Source organism: Gouania willdenowi, chromosome 3 (genome assembly GCF_900634775.1).
Source record: "Gouania willdenowi chromosome 3, fGouWil2.1, whole genome shotgun sequence".
Lineage (NCBI taxonomy): Eukaryota > Metazoa > Chordata > Actinopteri > Blenniiformes > Gobiesocidae > Gouania > Gouania willdenowi.
The window spans coordinates 27595327-27619594 of record NC_041046.1 but is presented as its reverse complement, the minus strand read 5'-3'; the positions used below and the strand labels follow the sequence as shown (position 1 = coordinate 27619594).

The window sequence follows — 24268 nt, the reverse complement described above, 5'->3', positions numbered from 1 at the left end:
GCTCCAAATCACATTCAACGCACAAAAAGTGCGTATTTTGTTCATGACAACCTATGAAGGTAACACAAATTTAAATTGCATCCCTTAGTGATAGTGTCTGCCCTTCACATACTAATAAATTTAAGTCTGAAAACTGACATCCATGCAACTAAAAGACAGTCAAGGTCTGGCACCTATTGTGAGGCATCTTTCGACTCCATTAATCCACGTCATTCACTTTTCACTATAATCTTTCTTTAAGGTATCTACACCATTCAAATTTGTGACACTGTGTCCTTCGTGACACTCAGATCCAGGTGCATCCCCATCAATATCACCAATACAAGGGGGAAAAAAGTAACATTCTCAAAATATACACTGGAGGAGTGATTTAATATAGTGCAATAAGCCTTTGCTCCAACACTCGATGTGCAATTTGGAAATAAATTGGCTGATTTAGGTGGAGACACAGGGAGCAACGCAGAAAGAAAAAAGCTTGATGTAAACCTGGTTTGCTACTATTGTGTAAGGTGACATTGCACAACAAATCACTCACATGAATAGAGAAAAGAAAATGACTTCTGTTTCTAAAAAGTAATTTTATTTGGGGAAAGCGTGTTGATTGCCATGTATGAGAATCTATTCCTCACTTGGCTAGGGGAGCCAGGACATTTTTTAAAAGCCAATGCTATATTTTGCTGCTAGCATAATAATCAGAAAGGCCAGACTTCCATCTAAAGAATAACAGAATCTAATTTATTCCAAGTAAATAATAGACCAGCAGCAGCAAATCTGCCCCTATATTTCAGTATGTATAAAGCTGTTGACTTTTAGAACGAAAAAAGCTCATCAGAGAGAATGAAGAATAATCAAGCAGTTAAAAGCAAACAGATAAAGGACATGTTCTAGTATTAACAGTGCATTGGGAACTGGTCATACTTCCAGTATGGCATCCACAAAGGACCCTACATGGCCAACAGTCTGTATGCTATTTCTTTAAAGAGCCTGTGCACGTCTAATATGCACGTAGTCTGATTCAAAATGCAATACTTCCCAGCTGGATTTGGAAAATGGGAGTGCACTCTGATATTTTCACCACTCTGACATTAGTCGGTTTTATTTTTTGAGTAATTGCACAGCTTGATGTGTACTCAGGGGTTTCCATGAGAACGATGAAAGTCTTATTTCAACAATGGTGCAATTATTGGAAAATATGGAAATACATTTTGAGCCAGTTCACAGTTGACTTGACTGGAATAATAGGAATAGAAAACAGGATCCTTGAGCATGGGTGAAAATGGCGATTCTTAGAATAACATCCTATTGCATACATATTTTTAGAGAAAGCCATCGTCTAAAATGCAAAACTTCTTTATGTGTCAAATAATTCCCAGTGATCATATTACCTTAAAGTAGTTCACGCTACCACAAATTCTCAAACAGCCATATCTGTTCTGTTCAACATAGAGCAGCTATAATCTCTACTGGCATCATATGCTGGTTGGCAGTGATAATCTATAATCCATTCATCCAAAGAAGGTACACAAATGCATATTTGTTTTCTAGGATGAAAAGCTTATTGGTTGGGTATGGCATGGCCAATAACATTTATCCATGCCAAATGACAGCATTTTCAGCACTATTTTGGATACACTGAGTATTCAACTTAAGATGCATTGGTCCACGTATAAAAACACAGGGTAAATGCTTTCCTTTTGTTTGGATAAAACATAAAATGTAAACATTCTGTCTCAAAAATATTTCTCTGGAAGGTAATTCAACTCGAAAACAACGGAGTAGCTATACAAAAGAAAAGTTACTGCAAAACCCCTGTTAGACAGCAATGTCTTGTTGTCCACAAATGAAGCTGTCATATAAAGGCCAAAGGTTAGAGTACAAGACTGTAAAAAAACAACAACACTAATTGTTTGACTGAAATGAAAACCAATGTTGCTGCAAAAGCTCAATGTGCAGCTTTTAGTGACCTAAATGGTGGGATTGAAACAAAAGAATTCTCCGCTTGTGACTGTTACTTTTGGTTAAGCCAGTGGGTATTATCGCTATAACTTTTTGAGTAAATTTTCCTGTGTGAATTTGCGTTAATTGACTGCATTAAAATGTATCATTTTTAGCTTCTTTATTAATAAAAATATCCAAAAATATACAATACAAGTCAGGGAAACTTCAGCAAACCAGTAACAACTTGCATTTTCAAGAGTAAAAAAATTACTTTATGTCAAAGATTGTCTTCTCACGTGTTCAAAAACACTACACGATGAACCACTGGCCCTGGTGTTGGATGAAATACTAGAGGGCTCAAGCAGAGGACTCTACTACTGTTAACGCATGGGAGACCAATGTTTGGACAAACACACAACAAAGTTACAGTTTAGGAAACATTATTTACACATGAGGAGAACAAAAGGGCTCAGGATGTGGAGTTAATGTGACCACTGCACCTCTGTTAATTGTCAGTTTTCTGTGTGTAAACCACGGCAGTTTGCTTCAACTGTTAGTGAATCTAGAGAACGTCATTGAAAGGCCTGTGTGCAATAGAGCAGGGGTTACTGAACTTTTCAGCCCGTGACCCCCAAAATAACAGTGACAGAGACTGCCGACCCCCACTATCCAAGGTGGTGATTGAAAACATAAGAAAACGTGCATTTATTACCTCAAACAAACACAGGCTTAAGCAGCACAAAAGGAAGAACAGCATGACATCAATGAAATTATTTACATGTTATCAGAACAATTACGGTAAGTTTAATAGCCACAGACAGTTGCAGAGCGTCAATGTGTGAACACTATTGCACTGCAAAATTATATTATGATAATCACACCGAATGAGAAAACAATATCAATGGGGCACAGCAGGACAATTCTGGGTTTAATTTTAGAGACAGCCACTCTGAGATCATCCGCCACATTAAGACGTGATCTGTTTTTATTTTTAATATATGTCAGTGCTGAGAAAGATGGACGGGGCGACGACCAAGGCGAAACCGCCACGCCCACCGACTACGAAGCTGACTAACGTATTACGGGGCTAAATCACCATGGTAACTTAGGCTGAACACCTGACCTGGTCGGGAGCAAGTTTTGTTCTGGCTAGGATCTGAGCGAGTACTAAAGTCTATGTGTGGATCTGATGCTGACAAGAGAGAGAGAATATTTAGACATCGATGCAATCCTTTTATTAACCAATGACATCCTATAGGAAATATAGAGATATTTATCCGATGGACTGATAAAGTAAAATAAATTGTGAATTCTCTGTTTATAATCTCAATAATTACAAGCTACTTTTACTGCAGCAACAGTGTTGTTTTTGGTCTGAATTATGGATTTTAATTCTTCATATTTTTAAAGAATTATTCCTCAAATGTGATGTAAACTGCTCTCCAGTTTTTCTGTGATTGTAATTGGTCTGACGCTGTAATCTCCACATAGCCAGGATGAAATTGTGAAGTTGTAATTTTACTTTGCGGGCACCGTCTATCTGACGGTGAATATTTGGTTAGGTAAAGCCCGCTAACAGAGATAAATCCAGGATATAATTATCTAGCTTCGTAGTACAGGCCCTTGAAGTCTACACAGTTCCAACTACATTTTTTTTAGTGAAAACAAAATCAACAAGAGCACTCAGAGAGCGCAAACCTTCACCAATTTTGGATCAGATCAGCAAATTTCATTTAAATCTGTCCACAACTTTTTGAAATATCAACAACACCACAATTTTCCAACAGTATTACCAAAATGGCTTCACTTTAGCTTTTCTTTTTAGTATCCACCCTAACTCATTCTCCCTTGTATCCCTCCTCACTGAGGTATAACACTGTCATTTGTTTCTATTTATCGCCCCCTAATAAATGAAAAGAATGCACTATATGTAGTATTAATAGTGAAATGATACTCGCAGAGAACTGTATATGCATAGTAATGTCAACATGTTTATGAAACATTTTCTCAGTCCTTCAGGTCATGGTTCATCTGGCAAAAATGTTCTAGATTGAAAACATTTTCCCTCTCATTTAAGAAGCTACTTAATTTAAAGAGTAATTATGCCAAGAATACAAAAGTGTTTCAGGATAGAATTACATCTAAACAACATTTGATTCCATGTATGTGTAGCATCAATTATTAATTTCACCCACACAGGGTTAAACACATTGATCACTGTTTCAGAGACCCTATAGACTCTTTATTAAGCACTCTGTGAAAGATACATGTGGGATGGTATCTGCCATGGTCTTTGCTAATAAGTCCCTCTGGTCCCTCCTGCAGTATCTGACCTTTGTGCACATCCATTCAGTATTTATTCCAACAGTTGTTACACTCGGCACCCCTGTGCTCTTGTGAGCAATTTACACAAACACTTTGACTTATATATGAGTGTGAGTTGATTAGTGTTGCTCATCTGTTCTTCCTTCATTTGACCAGGATAAAGGTCTCTTTGACAAGCAGCACTTCTACTCCTACCATCTTGTGTTATTCACAGAATTGTTTCTCACTGTGTGCAAATCATTTTCTTCGTGAAATCTATTAACTCATAACTATGTTGTTCTTGGAAGAACTTGTAGCTTTTTGTCCAAGTTTTTATTGTCAATCCCTTTATCAAGTTGTACAAAAAATCTGTGTGTGCAATAGGGCTGCACGATTCTGGATGATTTTTTTATTTAGAAATAAAATCATGATTCTCTCAAGATTTTTCCCCTATAAGGAGGTCCCGCGTGACGTCACTCCATGCTAAACTGCCTGTGATACTACAGCTCGTCGCAAAATTCTCCTATCAAGCTGGTCCTCCAGGAACGGGCGCGGTGGCTCGACCTCGCTAATCTTTCCGACGGGGAAAGAAGCGACATTCTGAACATGCCCATAGTCCCGGAGGGGATCTTTGGCTCCAAGCTGGCGTCCATGCAGCAACGATGCTACGACGGAGCCCTCCGCCTCTGTCTTCCTTGGGAATCTCCGGCCTCATCTCCACCCATACGATGGATGGCATTCCCACAAACTGCTCCTCAGGGACCGCAGATCAGAACGCCGAGACCGTCCGCTCCTCGGCCCTCCCCAAGCCTCAACACGGTTTGTCCAGCTGGTCCGGAAAGCCTTCGGCTTCAGCTGCGCCGGGCCGGTGTAGTGTAGAATAAACCTACCGTGAAAGTTTCCTACGATAGACAATGGGCATGCGCACCTGGCAAACTGCGCATGCACATCTGTCAAGTTGAAAAAAGGTAAGAATCTTATCTTTAACTTTTAGGGTTAGGGTTCTGGTTAGAATTAGGGTGTATCATAGTAGGAAAATTTTTGGTAGCAAAATATTGTAAGTAACCGTGTTAATATTTACTACGCAATTAGTGTGCATGCACCTGTAGGAGGCTTTCACTCGTAGGATTATTTTTCACTACACCGATCAGCGCACCCAGGCTGAAAGAAGAGGAGGACGGCCTGATCGCTGTCCTTTCCTCTGATAAAGCAGCTGGATGTTCCCTTCCCTCAGCTACACCTGTTCCGCTTTCATACGTGCACTCGGGAGTCCTCCATGCCCCAGTCTCCCCGCTACAACGGCACGGTCCGTTGATGGCTGGGAGAGAAGGACATGTTCTACGGGAAGATCGGCTGTTGCTCCCCCTCTTTCATGTGTGCGTCCACAAGCACGCACACAAGCACACACACGTTCCGATAAAAGTGATATGTGCCCCACTGACACATCCTGGCCCAGGGCGCAACAAATGAAAGCAAAATCTACCACAATAAGCAGCGTGGTGACGGCACCTGACTGTCACTGACCATCAAAATGGCTGACACCCGGCTAGGGGTCACGTGACTGGGAGATCCCTATAGGTATTCATTGCACTGACACAAAATGTAGCATGAAGAATATGACAGTGCTTACTGTATACAAGACTGGCACATCAGCGAAGAAGTAACACCCTTCTTTTTAGCTGAATTGCACCTGAGCAGGTAAAGCAACAGTTGAAAAATAGTTACAGGAAGGCATAGGACTTGTCTGGGGTCTTATTCGTTTTTCTAAATCCCTCATTTTGCACAGTGAACTAGTTGGTGTGCAATTGCATCTGATTTCTTGGTACCTGGTGGAGCTTGACGGGTATAGAGATGTACAGGGTTTACGATATTGACATCTAGGAGGGATTTTCTTCTGTCGCTTTTTCTGCATTTATAGCTTCGTCGTATTACACTTTATGGTGACGTTTAATGTGGTTAAACAAATTGGTGGTGTTAACATTCGGGGCTGCTACTATGGCTAAAAACTGCTTGCAAGTTACGTGTTTTTGGTTTTTGTCTCCTTCTTTGAAGCCAATAATAAACATCCACACAGTGGAATAAGAACCCCTTTTGTGGTATGAGCACATTGGAGTTTTTATTATCACCTCCCTCTGCTGTGTTCTCCTCTGCATCAATGTTTTTCGTTTGTCGCCTTGTTTCTCTCACGTATTCTTGTTGTTTTTGCGACCTGCCAGCTTCTGCTGACGGTACTTTGTCACGTAGTGATTCGTTGAGGGAGACAGTGGGGACGCTTGTTTTTGTGCAGTTATTTAACGGATCAAAATGGAGCAGAATAATCTTTTTGTGTGTGTGAATTGCAGTCATTTAGAATTGAGATTGCATGAGTGTGAATCGAGATCACGATTTTATTGCGATTAATCCTGCAGCCATACTTGGCATATTATAATTAAGTATTGATGAACAGTGTTTTTCATAATTTTAGGGCTCCTATTAGTCTGGTAGACCATGGGAGCTTAGTGTTGACAGTGAGCTTAGACTGAACAGCATTTTCTACTGATGCACAAAATAATGCATTGGAAGCCCAGCCTGTCTCATAGTGTATGGGAACATCCATAGATTGCAGGCGTGGAGCACCCTTTCTTCTATGACCAGCAGCATCCCTGGATCTTTTGGGATCCACCATCATCTAGCCAGCGATGTCACTGCTCAATCTAAGGCCATATCAGCCTGTCATTGCCCGATCTCATTAGATCTCTGAAGCTAAGCAGGTCTGGGCCTGGTTAGCAGGTGGATGGGAGACCACTGAGACAGTCGCTCCAGTGGAATCTGTCATTGTGTCCTTGGGCAAGATGCTAAGTTCACCCACATTGCCTAGTATGTATGTAGTGAGTGAGTGTTGGTGGTGATCAGCTACAATAGTAGTTTACCACCACTAAGTGTGGAGTGAAAGACTAATGCCTTAATTGTTATTATTAAGGCTGTGCTTTATAAGGAGGCCCTACGCCATCTTTTACCGCTAGCTTTGTCAACGTGAAACTTGGTAGAACATATTGAGACTTTTATCCTGACAAGTGGATATGATCCATTTGTTACTGCCTTATTATGATAAGGATTCCAGTATTGTTGACTGCTATTTTCTTCTTCATCCTCTGCTTGAAGTTGGTTTACAATTGGGGATTGAATCAAGCTTGTGCCAAAACTTTCATCACACGTTTTTGTCAATCTGAGCAATTAGGGAGATGTTTTCCAAGATTGAAAACCCAAAGTATACTAAATGGAACCCATAGTCATCTGAGTTGAGAAAGGTTGATGGCTTCCTGACAACCAGGTTTTTCACCACCTGGCTGGACTTTTGAAGAAAATAACCAGACTAAACCTCTAGTATGTAAAATTTTCTGATGGAGGTTGTATTTAAAATTCACAATAAATAACCTTTAAGTACAAAAGTAAAAATGCACAAAATATAATTTTAACTTTAACAACACACATTGTTAGCTCAGCTACAATATTTTCAAGTGACATAGAATTGGGCGATATGGACAAAAGTGAGTATCATATTTAAATGGTTATAACTCAAAGTGGGAAAGATGATTGTGAGTTAAAATGACTGGTGTAAAATGCCATACAGGCACTTTTATTAACAGCCAACTGAACAATATCAAGTGACAGTATGTGTCAGTAAATTCTGTAGTGTGGCTTCTTTCAGGGCGTCTAGGTTGCATTCAGCCATTAATCTCCAAAAAACAGCCTTTTGTGCTTTTCAGTGCATGGCCCTTTAAGAGTGGAGGAGCCTCGTCACCATGTGTGGTATACAATGTTCACATGTAGCAGAGTATCTCACAAAACAAAGGTATATTTCTATGATTTGACCCATCATCCACACAATAAAGCAGAGTAACGTTCTTAAAAACAATCATTTTAAAAACCTACAACCAAAGTGAAGATTTGGGAAAACGTAATTGACACGTCTGTATGTGGCTAGAAATATCTGGGGTTTTAGGTTCTGAAACGTCACTGCCTGCGACAAAAACGATTCACACTAGGAATGTGTGATATTTTATCGTTTATGATTCATCGTCAAAAATATTCTCACCAGTAAGAATTTGTCATCCCACGATATAAACGATAAATTCCCATGTTAATGAAATTAACCTTGTCCCTCAATTTTGCCACGAATGCCCATAAAATCCTTGTTCCACAGGCCAAAACTGCCCCTGTATGTTGTCAACTTATTATTCTCTGGAGCGGAACGCTGTTTACAGGAGCTCCGCAGCGAAGTCTCCGCCTCCCGCCTCCAGCTCTCACAGCCACAGACGACGGTGCTCGTCACGGCTACCTGAAGCTGCCGAGCTGCGATACGACACGGACCACTACTTGGCTAAAACCAGATAACCATCCAACAAAGTGAACCAATCCAAGTTCCTCCGTCAGATCCACCCAAAGTTCCACAAACACGGGGACAGAGATGAACCTGTAGCAACGATTATGAACTGGAAACTCATCTAAAGCTCACTATGCTAAGCTAACACACAGACACACAGACTGGGCTAAGAGCTAACGCTAACACTCCATATAAGGAATAGGCCAAATAAAAAGAACACGTCTTACTGTCATAGAACCACAGAGAGCCATTGATTTGTTTATGGTCAGATTTAACACTTCACTATGGAAGGATAAAAGCTAAAAATGTCACACTTTGTGTGAAATAAATGTTAGCATAATATTAATGTCACTATTCATCCGTCCAAACTTATGAAACGCAATATTTTTTAATTATATTTCACGTGTTCACAGACAAAACTGGTCCCATTAGACTAATGTAGCTATTGAGATTATTACACCTAAATATACTGAGTGATTAAATCATCAGCTTGATCTGGTTTAATTATAGGAAATCAGAGTTATTTATTAATCATAACTTTATGTAACTCATAAGATAAATGAAACAAGATTCAGCAACAGTAAAAACACTGATGGAGTTATTTGTGTTTTTTTTTTGTTTTTTAGAAAATCATTTCTTTTTAAGTGAGGAAATAAATTAATTTCGTACAATAACACTAATAGAGTGACCCGCATGCACTGATTTTTAATGTGTTGATGTATTCAAATGTATTTGTGTTTGTAAGGAACCTGTTTACACTTTAAGTTGGGAATTTTTTTTTTTATTATTTATAGTTTTTTATTTATCGTGACGTTTATCGTTATCGTGATAAATACCAGAAATTATCGGGATAATTTTTTTAGTCCATATCTCCCATCCTTAGTTCACACCCGTGTTTACGTTCAGAAACCCAATTACTTATTTAAGTCAAAGAGCACAGACAAAGAAGCACTCTAGGGTCGGCTATTTCACACCAGATAACTATTCCACGTCCAAGGCATGTCCATAAGACGCTAGTTTTGGATCCAACCTGTACCCACTGCCAGCTGGTGGGAGATCTTGGGGATGGGAGAAGTGACGACGGAGATGGAAAGTTAAAAGTTTGTGTGGAAAGGTAGTTTGATTGGACAGGATTTGGGGACCTACTGCCACCTAAAGGTTTGGCATGCTTATGTATGTATGTATTTAACAATGCATTTATGCGGTTAAATGTGTTTTTTATTGTTGTTTTTTAACCAGATCGAGGTGGAATCAAGTTTTTTTCTAAACTGAGGAGGGGGTTTGAGATATGGACCAAATCTAATGTCTCAATATTTTTCTCTCTAAATGTCTATATACGATATAAATCTCAATAATTTTAATTCAAATGAAGTCTGACCAGAATGACAGCTCGGGATTAAATTTGCTGATGCAAAATGCAACACAGGCACATTTATTAACAAACAGCTGCACAAAATGTGCCACTTATAGCTTTTTGGCTTCTTCAACTACAAGAGCCATTATGTGTGAGTGAGTTCTTTAGTGTGGATGTTTAGGGGGAAGGTCTGTGTTGGGATGCACTCAGAAATCCACTTAATGTGCTTTTAATGCTGTTCTGAAAAGTAGTGAAAGCAGCAACTCATAAAACAAGTATTTTAATACAAAATAAGCTGTAAATATATATATATTGATATAGGCCATATTATAGCTTTTTTTATATATCGCCAAACTCGATATATCTTGAATCTTGATATATCGCCCAGCCCTAGTGTGTACATGGCCTAAAACAGAGATGTGTGTGTGTGTGTGTGACAGAGAAACAGACAAACAGAAGAAAGTAGGAAAAGCACTGACAGCGACTCATAAATAATATATTATATTATTTTAACGCAAAATAAGCTTTTTCTATGGATCCTATAATAGAGACCTTGATATATCACAAAACAATACTGCCAAGTAAAAGACAATATAAATTGTTACTCACTGAAAATACTAAAATAAATGATACCCAAAATTAGAGTATAATCTATATGTTTTAGTATTTAATACTTTTGACTAAAACAAACATTGTGTTTTCAGGCAGAAAACATTTCATTATTTTTTTTTTAAGTGGTCACTCATTAGCTGATGTTTGTCACCTGTGCTAACAAAGCTATCAAAACAAGTCTTTCATGTATCATTTCAAACACTTTAAACTCAGTAAAAGATCAGTAAACTACCTCTTTAAATAGTCCACAGGAGTGATGAGTTGTTACGTTCTGTCTTCTTTTGTTTCTTCCTGGTTTACATGGAGTCGGTGTTTAACGTCTGTCACTACCGACACGTTAACTGACTGCTGGGTTGCCAGATACAGGTAGTAATTACCATCCAAAGGGTTAAAAAACGACGCCTAAATCACCAGCTTCGGACTCGAAAAAGCCAACCTGGCAACGCAGCGTTTTACACAGTGAACTTTCACTTTTCTCTACGTGATTTTTTTTTTTCCTTTCTTCTTCATTTCTCTTTTAAATTCTTGTCTTTTTTTTTACTCCGTCAAGTTGAAGAATGTTACGAAGTTTTCTCCTGTTGACCTTAAATAATTGACAGAAAATAAAGCAAAAAAAAAAAATTAAAAATTAAATTAAAAATTAAAAATGCTTGTACGATTTTTGTTGGCGTACATTTCAAAGGTCCTCCAACTTATGCACTATAGCAAACACTCTGTTTTAAGATTTATCTACTTTTCTTTTTGTATAATTTTTAAATCAATTAATTTATAATTAAATCCATCGCAAGGAAAATCTTTTGTATATCAGTATGTGGAATAAGATTGTGCCAATGGCAATTAAAGAACAAATATCAAGAAAATACAAAGAAAATGTCTTTATGTTGTATGACCATTTTTGAAAGTGTGTAATTTGTTGTTTTTTTTTTTTTTTTTTTTGTGTGTGTCAAAATCATATTAACATATGACAAAATAAATGTATTAACAGCAGCATTGGGTGGTAAACAGGATGTTGAAAATTGTTTGTAACTGTAATGTAGGAAAAGGGGCGGGACTAATACGTTTATACTTCCGCCCACTTTCGAACACAAAATATGTGTATGCAGTAATATGTTTTTTTTGTTTGTTTTTTTTCTGGAGGGAAGCCATCTTCATCAAATCTTTTGTTTAATGTAATATTTTTTTTTTTTTTTGCATTGCTATATTTGTTAAAAAAAAAAAGAAAAAAAGAAAACGGTATATCAATATCAGTAATTACATTTTGAATTGTGTTATCCTCGTCGTCTTACCCACCCCCAGGAAAACTGAAGATGTAAACTTTCTTGGAACATAGTGAAAAAAATAGAAATAGTCACACACAAGCCAAGAAAATAACATACAAATATGAACTATAAATCAGTATTACAAATGAAGATAGAATTAAACAAATTATGATCTACTGTAAATAAAATACACACACACACAAGGTGTATTTAGGCCCTGGAAGGACTCTTTATTTAACGTCTTGTCATCATCAGCTCGAATAATAGAAGTTGACACATAGCTAAAAACACAACAAGCTTTTCAGAATATAGGCAAGGCATTTATTTGTAAAGCTCATTACTGTAATCAACAATAAATTAAATAAATCCATAATAGAATGATTTAAAAAAATATTCCTCTCAATGATAATTAAAAATATTATGGCTATAAGGTGTGTAAGAGCTGAATGTGGCAGCAGTGAGAGGGTGATCGAGCAGAGGGTGAATTCAATGATCTTGCTTGGTCACTGAGGCCTTCATCTCACTTTATCTTCTGTACCCACTTATCCTTTAGTTAAGAGCTGCAGCAGGAGTTGAAAGCGTAACCTTTGCACCGTGTGTCACTAACACGGCTGCTTCAGTGAGTTCTTCCATTGACTCCAGTGTTTAGGTCCACAGAGGCCTGCCAGTGATGATGGTGAGGGGGTGATCTGCATAGTGTGTAGTGCTACAGGAAGTCTCCATTTAAATATAGATGTATCAAATATGCATAAAAACAAAAGTGTTCACTTATATCACATGGTATTGTAAGGTAAGTCTAATAAGTGGTTGACATTCTAGACAGTATCTGTTCCTATGATGTGAATTGTGCCCAAGCCTGCACTGCCATCTGCTGCACTTTGCACCATAATGCAGATCACAGGCTTCCCTTAGGGTCGGCTGGTGCGTTCAAATGCCTGTTGTAAATGTAGTATTTTAAATGGCAATTTTAAAAAATGTATTTTCTTTTATATATATATAATTTATTTGAGGCACATAAAATAATGAATGCTTGTGGACTTTGTCAAAGATAAAATAAAAATAAAACCCTAAGTAATAAATCAACATATTACAGCAAATGAAAAAACTTAAATTTGAATTAAAAATAAAAAAGGTTTGTGCAAAAGATGAGATAGCAAGGAAATATTTTAAAACTTCAAACAAAATGAGAATTGTTTGAATAACGGTGGTAAATAAAACACCCAATCCTGGATGTACTAAAAATATAATTATCTATTTTTCACATATTTAAATTTAAATATTTCAATATGCTGGACAGACATGAAAATTCATGATCATTTGCTGGAGCTTTTTCAGTACAATGAATATGGATGATGGGTGAACCAATATCAAACAAAAGAGAAGATGACAGGTTTATTTTTTAAATCATCATACAACATTATTTAACAACATCAGATTCAGACCCTTTTTTTCAGGTAAAAATATATTTAGAATTAACAAAATATGATTTTTTTTTTTTATTAACTAAATTAGATGAGCATCAGTGACGTAGAATCAGCAATGCAATAATAATGTATGAATGTATGAATTTTAGTCTGGATTACTAGTAAATGTGCCAAACAGCACTTGAATGCCTCTGATTTAATCTCCTCTAATCTGGGCTGGAACGTCACCAGATGAGCAATGACATCTGTGGGCATTTGCTCAAATGTTCAAGTGAAAAAAAACACATCAGTGTCATTTCCTAAGACAAGATGTCCATAACGACGTGCCAGAAGGTTACTCTTATATCATGCTCCGTTCTCTGTTTTTCTCTCTTCCTGCCCAGAATGCTTTTACCCAGAGGCAACAGGGAGGTGGGGCCGCCCGAGGGTAAGGCAGCTTATCAGATCATCATTCATCCATCTATCTCCATCCTGCTCAATCTGCACCGTGTTTTTGTGCTGTCGTCGTTGTTTTTGCCAGCTGTTACACTTCACAACCTGATGTAGGCCTCTGCTCCACACTTGCTGAGTATAAGATACAAATTAAGTCAAAAACATACATTTTCCCATATTTTGTTTCACACGTCAATGTCTATACGTTGTTAGAGAATACATTTGCACCATGATTATTGAGGTTTCTCGATAGATCATTACACTCACGGTTCAGAAATTGAGAGTAAGTGTCATTCCAGTTGAAATTGTTTTGTGTGACAATCAAATGAAATAGTATACGTTTATGTACATGAACATTCACAGTGACAGTTTGTTGAACAATATGAATGCGAAACATTCAAGGTGATTCTGTAGATCGGGGGTGTTGAACTCATCTTAGTTCAAGGGCCACATATGACCCAGTTTGATCTTAAATTGGCCAGACCAGAAACATCTATGTTTATGAAGGGGAAAAAAAGCACAAATTTAAAAATGTGGTTCCTCAGTTTACACTTTGAAATGTAAGAAATATTATGGGTCACTTAAAATATCCTGAATGTTAAGCAAATGATCAAAATTCCGATTGGGATTCAGTGTAATCGCAAATAATGTAATAGCTACCGCAAGACCCGTCATATTCTGGTGGCGTTTTATTGAATTTGGAGGGAGTAACTTATATGATTTACAAATAGTCAAGTTTTTGTTGCCATTTTCACTTTAAACCAAATCTTTCTGTGGGATGGACTGGAGACTCTGGAGAGCCTTAAGTTTGACACTTGCTGTCGAGCTTTAAAACCTGATGCTTTGATTCAATCTATAACTCATGTCATATTTTTACAAGCACAAAGTTTCACACTTTTCCAACATGCCACTGGCTTTCAGGTTCATTTAATGACAGTAATATGTTTTCTGAATGGATCATCAACAGGCTGTTAAAACTAAACTTACACTTTTACGTTAATCCTAGGGATGTAACGATTCACTCAACTCCCGATACGATTCGATTCACGATACTGGGTTCACGATACGATTCTCTCACGATTTTTTTCATTTACAAAATGGGACTGTAGACAAATTTTTTTTTTGGGAAAAAAACTAGAAAATACTGTATTATTTTCCTTTTATTTTTCTTGTCAAAATAATTCCTTGATAAACTATTCAAAACAATGCAATTTAACTAAAAATAAATCTTGAATTAAATAAATAAAGGAATAATACAAATCAAAATGAAGCCTATTAATTTAAATTCTGATTCTATAATAAACAATGCAAAACTGCATAATAGTTCTTTTTCTTTTAAAAGTGTGACTGAAAATGTATTTTGTGCCTTAACAATTGGACTTAAAAAAAAAAAAAAAAAACCGTCATTGCACTGATTTACGTCATATTTGTTTGGACCAGCAGAGGGCGCTGGTAACACAGTGGTCGGTTGGCATGCAGATATCTTGCAGTGAAGAAGAGATGCTATGCTAGCAGACAGAGCTAATAGAAAAAAGAGTAGAAGGCAGCCAGAAAGAAAGTATTAGCAGACTCCGCCCGCCGCCAACACTTCCAGATAGCGCCCTCTGCTGGTTAAAAAAAGTACTGCGAGTCAATTGTCAGAAAATTGATATCAACCGTGATACCTATGAATCGATTTTTAACTGCCTTACGATTAATCGTTACATCCCTAGTTAATCCCATCCAGAAAATGTGTGTTTCAACTATTCAACACAATGAATTACATTTACATCCTTATTAGCCACCGTTAAATACTGAGAAAGGATTTTCATACCAAGGTACTCTGGATTCTTCCCACAATCCAAAAACAAGACTAGGCTGCGTCCGAATGGTCCCTCCTATCTCCTTTCCTATGCACTTTTCCTTAACCCCGTGGATGATGTCAAGGGGTTAAGGAAAGGTGTTAGGAGACTTCCTAAGGGAGTTAGGGAAAGGTCATCACATTGTTTTGACAATCAGACACACTTCCACTAGGTGACGTAAGTGGTGAAAAATCTACAAATTTCCAAAAATTGACCACTAAAAGCACATTTATAACATTTTCCCTGTGCCTCTAACTGCTGATATAATCTCAAATATTACAAGGTTTGAATGTAATTAATCAAAGGAAAAGACGAACAAAAGTTAAAGTAAAAGAACGTCACATTGAGAATGGTTGCCTACACTCAGAAATCAACATTAATCCAAAATAAGTATGATTTTATTAAATTGGTACATTTATGTTAGGCCGACATAGCGTTGTAAGCATACAAATGTACAACCACACAAAGCATTCCCAGGTGAATGAAACATGTTAAAACATAATGTGGTTAAAAATGACTCTAAAAAGTGCTGTTTTATGTTAGTTATAATTTGATAATATAGCTTGCATCTCACAAGATATGGGTTTTAGATTATTTAAAGTTATTTAAGGCATATTATTGCATTTGTAACTTAAATAAGTCTGTGAGTTTCCGTCAGCACACAGATGAGCGTGTCCCTTGTCGCCGCAAGGAATTGTGCGGCAGCATTATCCGATCTCCTTTGGTAAAGGATCAGTGGCTGCGTCCGAATAGTCCCTCCTATCTCCTTTCCTATCCACTGTTCCTTAACCCCCAGAAGTGGTGGCCATGATGAAGAGCGTTCAAGTTCTCTTTAGGCTCAGGAAAAGAGGCTCAATGCTTCCTTTTTTTACCTCCTTTAGCTTAGGAAACACTGATGCATCCTTTACCAAAGGAGACGACATCATTCTGACCCACAATTCCTTGCAGCGACAACATTTAAAGGGACACGCACACCCGAGCGATGATGACAAGTTACGGAAATAAATCACCAATGCAATAATATGCCTTGAACAACTTTAAATAGATCATCTAAAACCCAAATATTATTATATGTAAGACATATTATCAGATTATAACTGACATAAAACAGACACGCTGTGGTTCTAGAAAAAGAAATCAGAGACATTTTTATCCACATTATGTTTTATTCAACATATTTCTGAGTGGAAGGTGAGTGTGAGCAATTATTCTCAATGTGACGTTCTTTAGTTTCACTTTTGTTCCTCGTAGCCTGGGAGACTCTTTTCCTTTGATTTACATTCAAACCATGTGATTTTTGAGATTATGTCAGTGGAAAATGTTATAAATGTGCTTTTAGTCCATTTTCAGAAATGTGTAGTTTTTTCACCACGGGAGACGTCATTAACCTTCCGATTATTACGTCACCTAGCTTCCTAACTCCTCCCCTAACACCTTTCCTTAACCCTGTGACGTCATCCACAGGTTATGGAAAAGTGGATAGGAAAGGAGATAGGAGCGACTATTCGGACGCAGCTTGTGTTTTCTAGGCTAAAGAAGGTCATAAAGGAAGCTTTGAGCCTCCTTTCCTTAGCTTTTAGAGAATCTGAACGCTTCTTATCATGGCTGACACTGAAACACTTCCGGGGGTTGAGGAAAAGTAGATAGGAAACCAGTTAGGAGGGACTATTCGGACACAGCCCATGTTAGGTTGATGGGAGTTAGTCCAGTATATGCTGCCTGGCCCCTCATAAGGTTGTGTTTATTGTAGCTGTAATAATTGATCGTGAAGTGAGTTAATGTGAAGACATTTTCCAGCTTCTTCACATTAACTGAAACTTTTATTTGTGTAGTTTATTATTTTGGAGGGACTATCTGACATTAAGGCATGGCTCCAGGTGTATTCACAGAATTACATAGCTCATATTTTTACCTCAGCACTGACTCAACTTGCCGATGTCGATGTCATGACGGGTGAGAAGGGTTCTGATTCTATCTGAGGATCAGTATTTGGATTCTCAATCTGCTCTATTCTATGTTTTTTTTTTTTTAAACAGTCATCTGACGCTGCCAGACTTAGAACTTCAGGCGTGTTTACACATCGACAGAGCAAACAGCACAGAGAGTCAGCGTGGCAGAAGGTCATTTAAACCTTGAAGCGATGTGCTGATGAAAATGTAGGTTTGTTCACGTTCATGCGATCAACTCCTAAAATAGCCGACGTAATGGTAAGAAAGGAAGGTGGTTTCATTGTTTGTACAGGAGAATGTAGGCACGGCCCGGAGCATAGAAGTGGGTTTTAAATGTTCCAACGTCATGTTGTTAAAAGGAGGAACATGGAATGGAGCTTATCTGAAGGAACAGCGTGTGAACTGTGTTCTGGAGGTGAAATCGATGCTGGCATTTGGAGATGTTGATGATGAATGTAGTTAGAACAATCGTTGGCATAAGGTTTGGGTGAAGGGATTGAAAGTGTCCCTTGAGGTGAGAGAAAGATTAAAAGGGAAGAAAATCATGGAAATATCTATTTCAAGACAAGAGACAAACAACTAAATGACAATGAAAATAAGTTGAAGTACAATAGTTTTAATGATTTATTGATTGAGGGTATTTTTGCCTTCTGCAGTTGGACCAGGGTTTTACCCTCCTGTGACACATCAGCTACAATTTCCGAAAGATGACCCAGACCAGTGGGGTGTGGAGCCTTCATATTCCACCATACAAAGTGTCGAGGCAATGGCAAAGGTCAAAGGTGTCGTACGGGGGAAGAAGTACAACCTGATGGCTCAAGTCATACCCATTTATGGCTTTGGGATCCTTCTATACATCATTTATATTATGTATAAGGTAATACTGCTTTGGTACTGCCAATAAAATACCTTCAGATACATTTAGTAGAAGAGTCAATCACTGATTGTTTTTAATAATTCTATGTTTATGTTTACAGCTGACATGTAAGGGGAAAACGAATCAATCTGGTCACTGTGCTGCGGTGAACAAGGCAAACAAGGAGAACACAACTTGTAAGTTTCTTCACCAAGTTTTAAGGTTTTATGGTAGTTTTAAAAACACGCTACAGTGTAGTTTTTAAAAAATGTATCGAAAGACAACATACAACAGATGTGGCAAAAGGACTAGTCTTCAGTACTCAAGTAAAAGTACAGGTACTTGAATAAAAACTGACTCTGGTAAAAGTATTGAAGTTGCTCCCATATTTGAGTAAAAATTAAAAAAAAAAATGTACATACTACTAAATGTACTTAAGTAAAAAAAGGAAAAAAGTTAAACTAATGTCCCTTCATTAATAAGACAGGGGTTTTAAACCAGCAAATTCCACACCTTTTATTTTTTAGGAACTTGTAGAAAACTGGAAACAAGGGAAATCTGTTACCTTTGAACACCTAGAGAATTTATCACCCATAATAAATAAAATGTATAGATAAAATGCATCAAGAAAAAAAAAAGTGCAAATGCTCAAGAAAACCCAGAGCAGCTTTAAGTTTATCATTTTTAAGAAGTGGTAGAAAACTGCTCCATGGAAACAAGTGAAATGTGTTACCTGTGTAAACCTGGAGAATTTAACACTTATTATTATAGATACAATTTGTAAATAAAATGTTTCAAAATCATTAAACTAAGGGACCTGCTGAACAGAAAAAAAAAAGCTCAAACTCCCAACATTTTTTTTAGCCTCAAGAGAATCATGTTCACCAGGTTTCTGGAATGGAGGCGTGGCCTTTGTGATCTGAAAATGAGTCCTGCTGTGTTTAAAAGCCTTTCACAAGCAACAGACGCGGGTCGTGTTGTGTTTAGTTTGAGTGACAATCAAGGTCTTAAAAGTAATGAGCTCATTTTTGAAATGTAAGGAGTAAAAAAATACAGATATTTGTTAAAAAGAAAAGTAAGGAGTAAAAGTAAAGAGTCGTCGAAAAAAAAAGGAATACTCAAGTAAAGTACAGATACCGGAATAAAAACTACTTAAGTACAGTAACCAAGTATTTGCTCTGCGTCACCAAAAGACAAACATGTTATTACAGACGAGGTTTTCTTGTTGTAGTAAATGATCACGAGCTTGTCAGACTCCAGCAAAGATTGTTGCAAACAGAGAAGATGATGGAGAAGATCGCCTCGAGGAAAGGACAAAGCTCTGGGAAGTAAGCTGCGTTTATTCCTAACATTCAAATTCCACATTCATTTTTTTTTTGTTGCAGACTTCACTTATACATGAAGAAGATATTCCATTAAATTCATCTGGAAGACATCTGACGAATACATACGGAATCATAGAAATGAAAGGATCACTGTTTTTTTTTTTTTTTTTTTTTGATACGATCGTTCTTTTGAGTGTAATACGGACACAGAAAATTGCAATTTATTTTTGGCGTGTTCATTATAAATGCCCTAATCGCTGACTCTAAGAGATGCAATATTTGTGCTGCTCTGTTGGGACAGAAGGCGGAAGAGTAAAAATACTCCAACGAAGAAAGAGGAGAAACTACTCAAGCAACTCAGAGAGATCACACAGCTGATGCAAGAAAGTCGTTTGGAAGGAGCCTCCCCAGAGATGGAGGCCGAAGAGGTTCCTTATTATGCAGACTGGGAAGGTAAACACCGTCATATAATATCTTGTCAAACTCAAGGCCCGGGGGGGCAGGGGTTCTGTACCCTGTGACCCACAATTTGCCACGGTTAATAAATCGTGACCCACTTTTTTAGAATTCAACCGACCAAATTTAGTTTTTCAAAAACAACACTTATGTAATCTTTTAAAAAAACATAAATCTGTGTATTTTCCCCTGCTACATGCATCACACAGCATACCTGTCAAAAAAAAAAAAGTTTCTTTCAAAATAAAAGACAAGTCCAACATGAGAGACATTAAGTATTTATTTAATTTTGAAGAGCTGTCCGCCACCCACCCAGCACAGGTCCGCTACCCACTTTTGGGTCCCGACCCACCAGTTGAGAATCACTGCTTTAAAGCATTCTATTTGGCCTGTAAATATGGCATAGAGAACAATAATCATTGTGATAATGATTACATTTGTTGTAGATATCTCAGTCCCTCTAAAATCACAAACCAACACATTTGTTCTCGTATCACATGTTTGTGGTCATTTTGAATCACAAACTGTCAAAAAAAAAAAAAAAAAGACTAAAAAGAGAGAATTTCTCACTAACAATTCTACAAAATTTTTATAGATTACACAAAAATTGGTCTCGAAATGAATGAATTTTGAAGTGAACGTCCTACAATCACTGATATTATTGGATATTGTTAGTGTCTTACATACTGTATATCAGGGGTGACCAACACAATGCCTGTGGGCCCCAGGTGGCCCTCATGGACCAATGAGCCACTTCTAAAATCTGATTCACTTTCCAGGACTTAAACTCACAAAGATAAATACAGATGGCATGTGTAGTTAGTAAAGTTGAATGCTGCTAAAATATAATAAAATAATTAAGTTTTAGTGGTAAATTATCCATCTTTAAATGTTTATTTTAACTGAAACAATGTTATTAAGTGCTGCAGATTTGGTGTGGTATGTTATATATATATAATATGCTATATAAAAGATATGCTGTTAAAAACACAAGGTGGATTTTCGTAAAATATGACATATTTGTTACATTTTACAAATGACACGTTTGATACGTTTGATTAAAAGTTGTTGGTCGTTATAGTAAATTTTCTATGAAATGTAATGAAAATGAAACAATTGCATAAATTAGGATTTGCTACCTTTTTAAGGTACTGCTAGCCTTCCTTATTATCTAAGCCTCTAATTAAAGTGAAACCGTGAAAATGTGGTATTTAAGACATGTTTTTCTAACTGGTGGCACTTCGGACTAGAACTGGACAAAAAAATGGATTTACCAAATTTGTAGATAAAAACGATTTTTATTTTGCAAGTTTGAGTTTAAAAAAAACAAAAAAAAACTTCTAATATTTTATTTTATTTTTTTCAGCACCAAAGTTTTTTCTGACTTTTTCGCTTTCCGTCTCTGTGTGTTACTGTAGCGCGATGTGAGCCCGCCCACTCTTTGTTTACATGTGTTTACCCTTTGAGTAGCTACTGTATATGTGTGCTACAGGCATGTTTAATGTTTTATTCACACAATGCTGAGATGCTAAGGGAAGAGTTTTTTTTTTTTTTAATTGTAATGTTATATGTTATAGAATATGTACTTATCTGATTTCTTAATCAGAAATTTTAAGCTACTGTGAAGTTACTGTTACTTTTGCTTAAGCCTGGGTGGAATTGTTGAATAGGATTGTTCTATGCATTTTAACGCTCGAGGACAATCACAGCAATAAAGTTGCACTTTTGACAATATATCTGACGTCTGGGGTCATTTTTAAGTGCACTGAAACAAAAATATCGAAAATCAAATCGAAACTCAAATTTTTGGTGCCCTACTTCAGACTATACAGCACCTATGAAGTAGCTCACAGTTTGAGAAAGGTTGGTGACCCCTGCTGTATATCATTTATACGTGGAAGTGCAAACTTTTCCCATCCAAAATTTGTATTTGGACCCTGAAAAAAAAATGACTTGAACACCTCTGTCTTAAAGCAAGTTTTCAAATGAATGCAACATTTGTCCAATGACCCTTAAAGTATACAAACTAAAAAAAAAACACCTTTGTTTCTGTAAATTAAGGCTACCCTGAAGAGACTTACCCACAGTATGATGAGGTGTGTGACAGACATCGGTATGAGCCAATCATGTTGGAGGTACCAGTTGGTCAGCCCACTGCTGAGGCCCTCGCAGAGAGAATGGTGCAGGAGGAAGAGGAAGTAATGGCCAGGAGACTCTCAATAGTGCAGGAGGAAGAGGAAGAGGAAGAGGAAGAAAAAACAGGAGCAGTCAAAGAAGAGAAGCTGGAGGAAGAGGACGAAACAGAGAAGGAAGAAGAAGAAGAAGAAGAAGAAGAAGAAGAAGAAGAAGAAGAAGAAGAAGTGGATGAAGAAATAGAGGAAGTTCTAGAATTAGAGGAGGAATATGAGGAAGAAGTGGCTGAGACAAGGAAGTTGCTGAGTTTTTCTTCATCCCAGTTTGTGGCTTTAGGAAAGCAGGAGTGGCTCGGTTTGGAGGTGAGCAAAGAGTTACAGCGTCACAGTGGAGCTAGGAAGCAAATAACCTTCAGTGAACACAAAGACGTTTTCCACTATCCAAAAGAGGGAACTTATGAGGAAGAGGAGGAGGAGGAGGAGGAGGAGGAGGAGGAGGAGGAGGAGGAGCAGTCTGTGCTGGAAACAACAACAGAGGAGGAGGAAGGTGATGAAGAAGATCCAGTGATGGAGGCAGAGAGTCTCCAGTTCATCTGTGAGACTGGTCCAAACCCGGAGGCAGACGCAGAGGAAGGTGAAGAAGACTATTTGCTAATGTTAGCGTCTGTGGAGGAAGATACTTGTGTTCAAGCAGATCTGCCAAAAGAAGTTGGTGTGAGTGGGCTGCGGATGCGAAACAGACGAGAAACATGAGAAAAAAGGAAGAGTTCCAGTGTGTAGCTGAACATTTCAACATATTTACTCAATTATACTAGAAGTCTTTCATACTACTGTACTTTGTTCACTTCCTCACAAAGTTTGTAAAATGTTAGCATTGCTATTGTTTATCACATCTTTTACCCACTTTTCTTTATCACTTGTAGTTTCCAGCAGAGGTGTAAATAGTACTGATACTGTATCTCCTTCTCAAGTACAAGTACAAGTAAGTCAAACATAAAATACTCAAGTACAAGAAAAAAAGTAGCTCAATTAAAATAGTACTCAAATTAAAATGTACTACTTCCTTTCACCCACCATGTTTATTGTTGCTAATAAACCTTGCCACGGTTCCCTTGCATACAGTAAACATCTCATGTATAAACTTAAAAAGGAAGAGATTAAATCTTGCACAATTGGAATTTTGTGTATTTTCCACAAAATAAAAGGTTTGTCAAAAATGTACAATTATTCCAAAATAACGCCAATGAATCCAATTTTAAAAATTGTCAGGCTCTAAGTACAGCTATATTTATGAATTCTAAAATGCTGTTTTGGCACGGTGCATTACGTTTAATCTGGTTGGTCGGCTATGATATGATGAATTTATTTGTTGTCTGGTCATTTCATTTTTTGTAGTTTCAAATATCCGTTGATCATTTTGAAACTAAAATAATGATTTACTCTGTAACAGTTGGGTGTAGAAATGTAACTAATTACTTTACTTCTTTTAAAACGTACAAGTAAAATTACTCATTTGGAATTATACTCAAAAAAAGTACAAGTACCCATAAAAGCAACATAATGACAGTAATGTGAATACTTGTAATCCATTACTTTCCAGTTATTGGCAGGGCCAGCAGACAGTATCCGCCTTAAGGCCTGTAGAATCAGCAGTGAAGGTCCTCTGTACATCTCAATAATATGCAAAGAAATATGTTTACAGAAAGTGATTATAATAATAGATATTGAGCTGTACATGTTTCCCCACTCTGTACAAACACCAGCCTGTTGATAGATTTCATGTTGCAGTTGCAGATAAAAAATGCAGTGACCTAAGTGAGCGATACATTGATGGTGAAAATGACCTGCTTTTTCAAACTGCAATGGCTGAAAAATGATGGAATGTTTTAGTATTAGATAAATAAAGACCAATAGGTCCAGAGACCCATAGGATAGCATGTCCAGTTGATTTATTAAATTATTTTCTCATAACTATACTAGCCATTCAGTAAGTAGAATGCATTTTATTTAGATTTTCCCATTG

The 24268-nt window shown here is 37.3% G+C and overlaps 1 protein-coding gene and 1 long non-coding RNA gene across 2 annotated transcripts in view; one reads left to right on the top strand and one right to left on the bottom strand.

The window, feature by feature from the left end:
• Positions 1 to 10922, bottom strand: part of LOC114458685 (uncharacterized) — a 196365-nt gene extending 185443 nt beyond the window's left edge. The window contains exon 1 of the long non-coding RNA XR_003673106.1: positions 10804 to 10922. This is a non-coding gene — a long non-coding RNA (uncharacterized LOC114458685). The remainder of the gene's footprint in view (positions 1 to 10803) is intronic.
• Positions 10923 to 13556: 2634 nt separating this feature from the next.
• On the top strand, positions 13557 to 22998 carry ric3a (RIC3 acetylcholine receptor chaperone a). Its single transcript, XM_028473911.1, has 6 exons — positions 13557 to 13681; positions 18133 to 18353; positions 18454 to 18529; positions 19564 to 19660; positions 19959 to 20110; positions 22175 to 22998. Exons 1-6 carry the CDS (start codon positions 13564 to 13566, stop codon positions 22996 to 22998), a joined length of 1488 nt encoding a protein of 495 aa, XP_028329712.1. The 5' UTR covers positions 13557 to 13563.
• The last annotated feature ends 1270 nt before the right edge of the window (positions 22999 to 24268 follow it).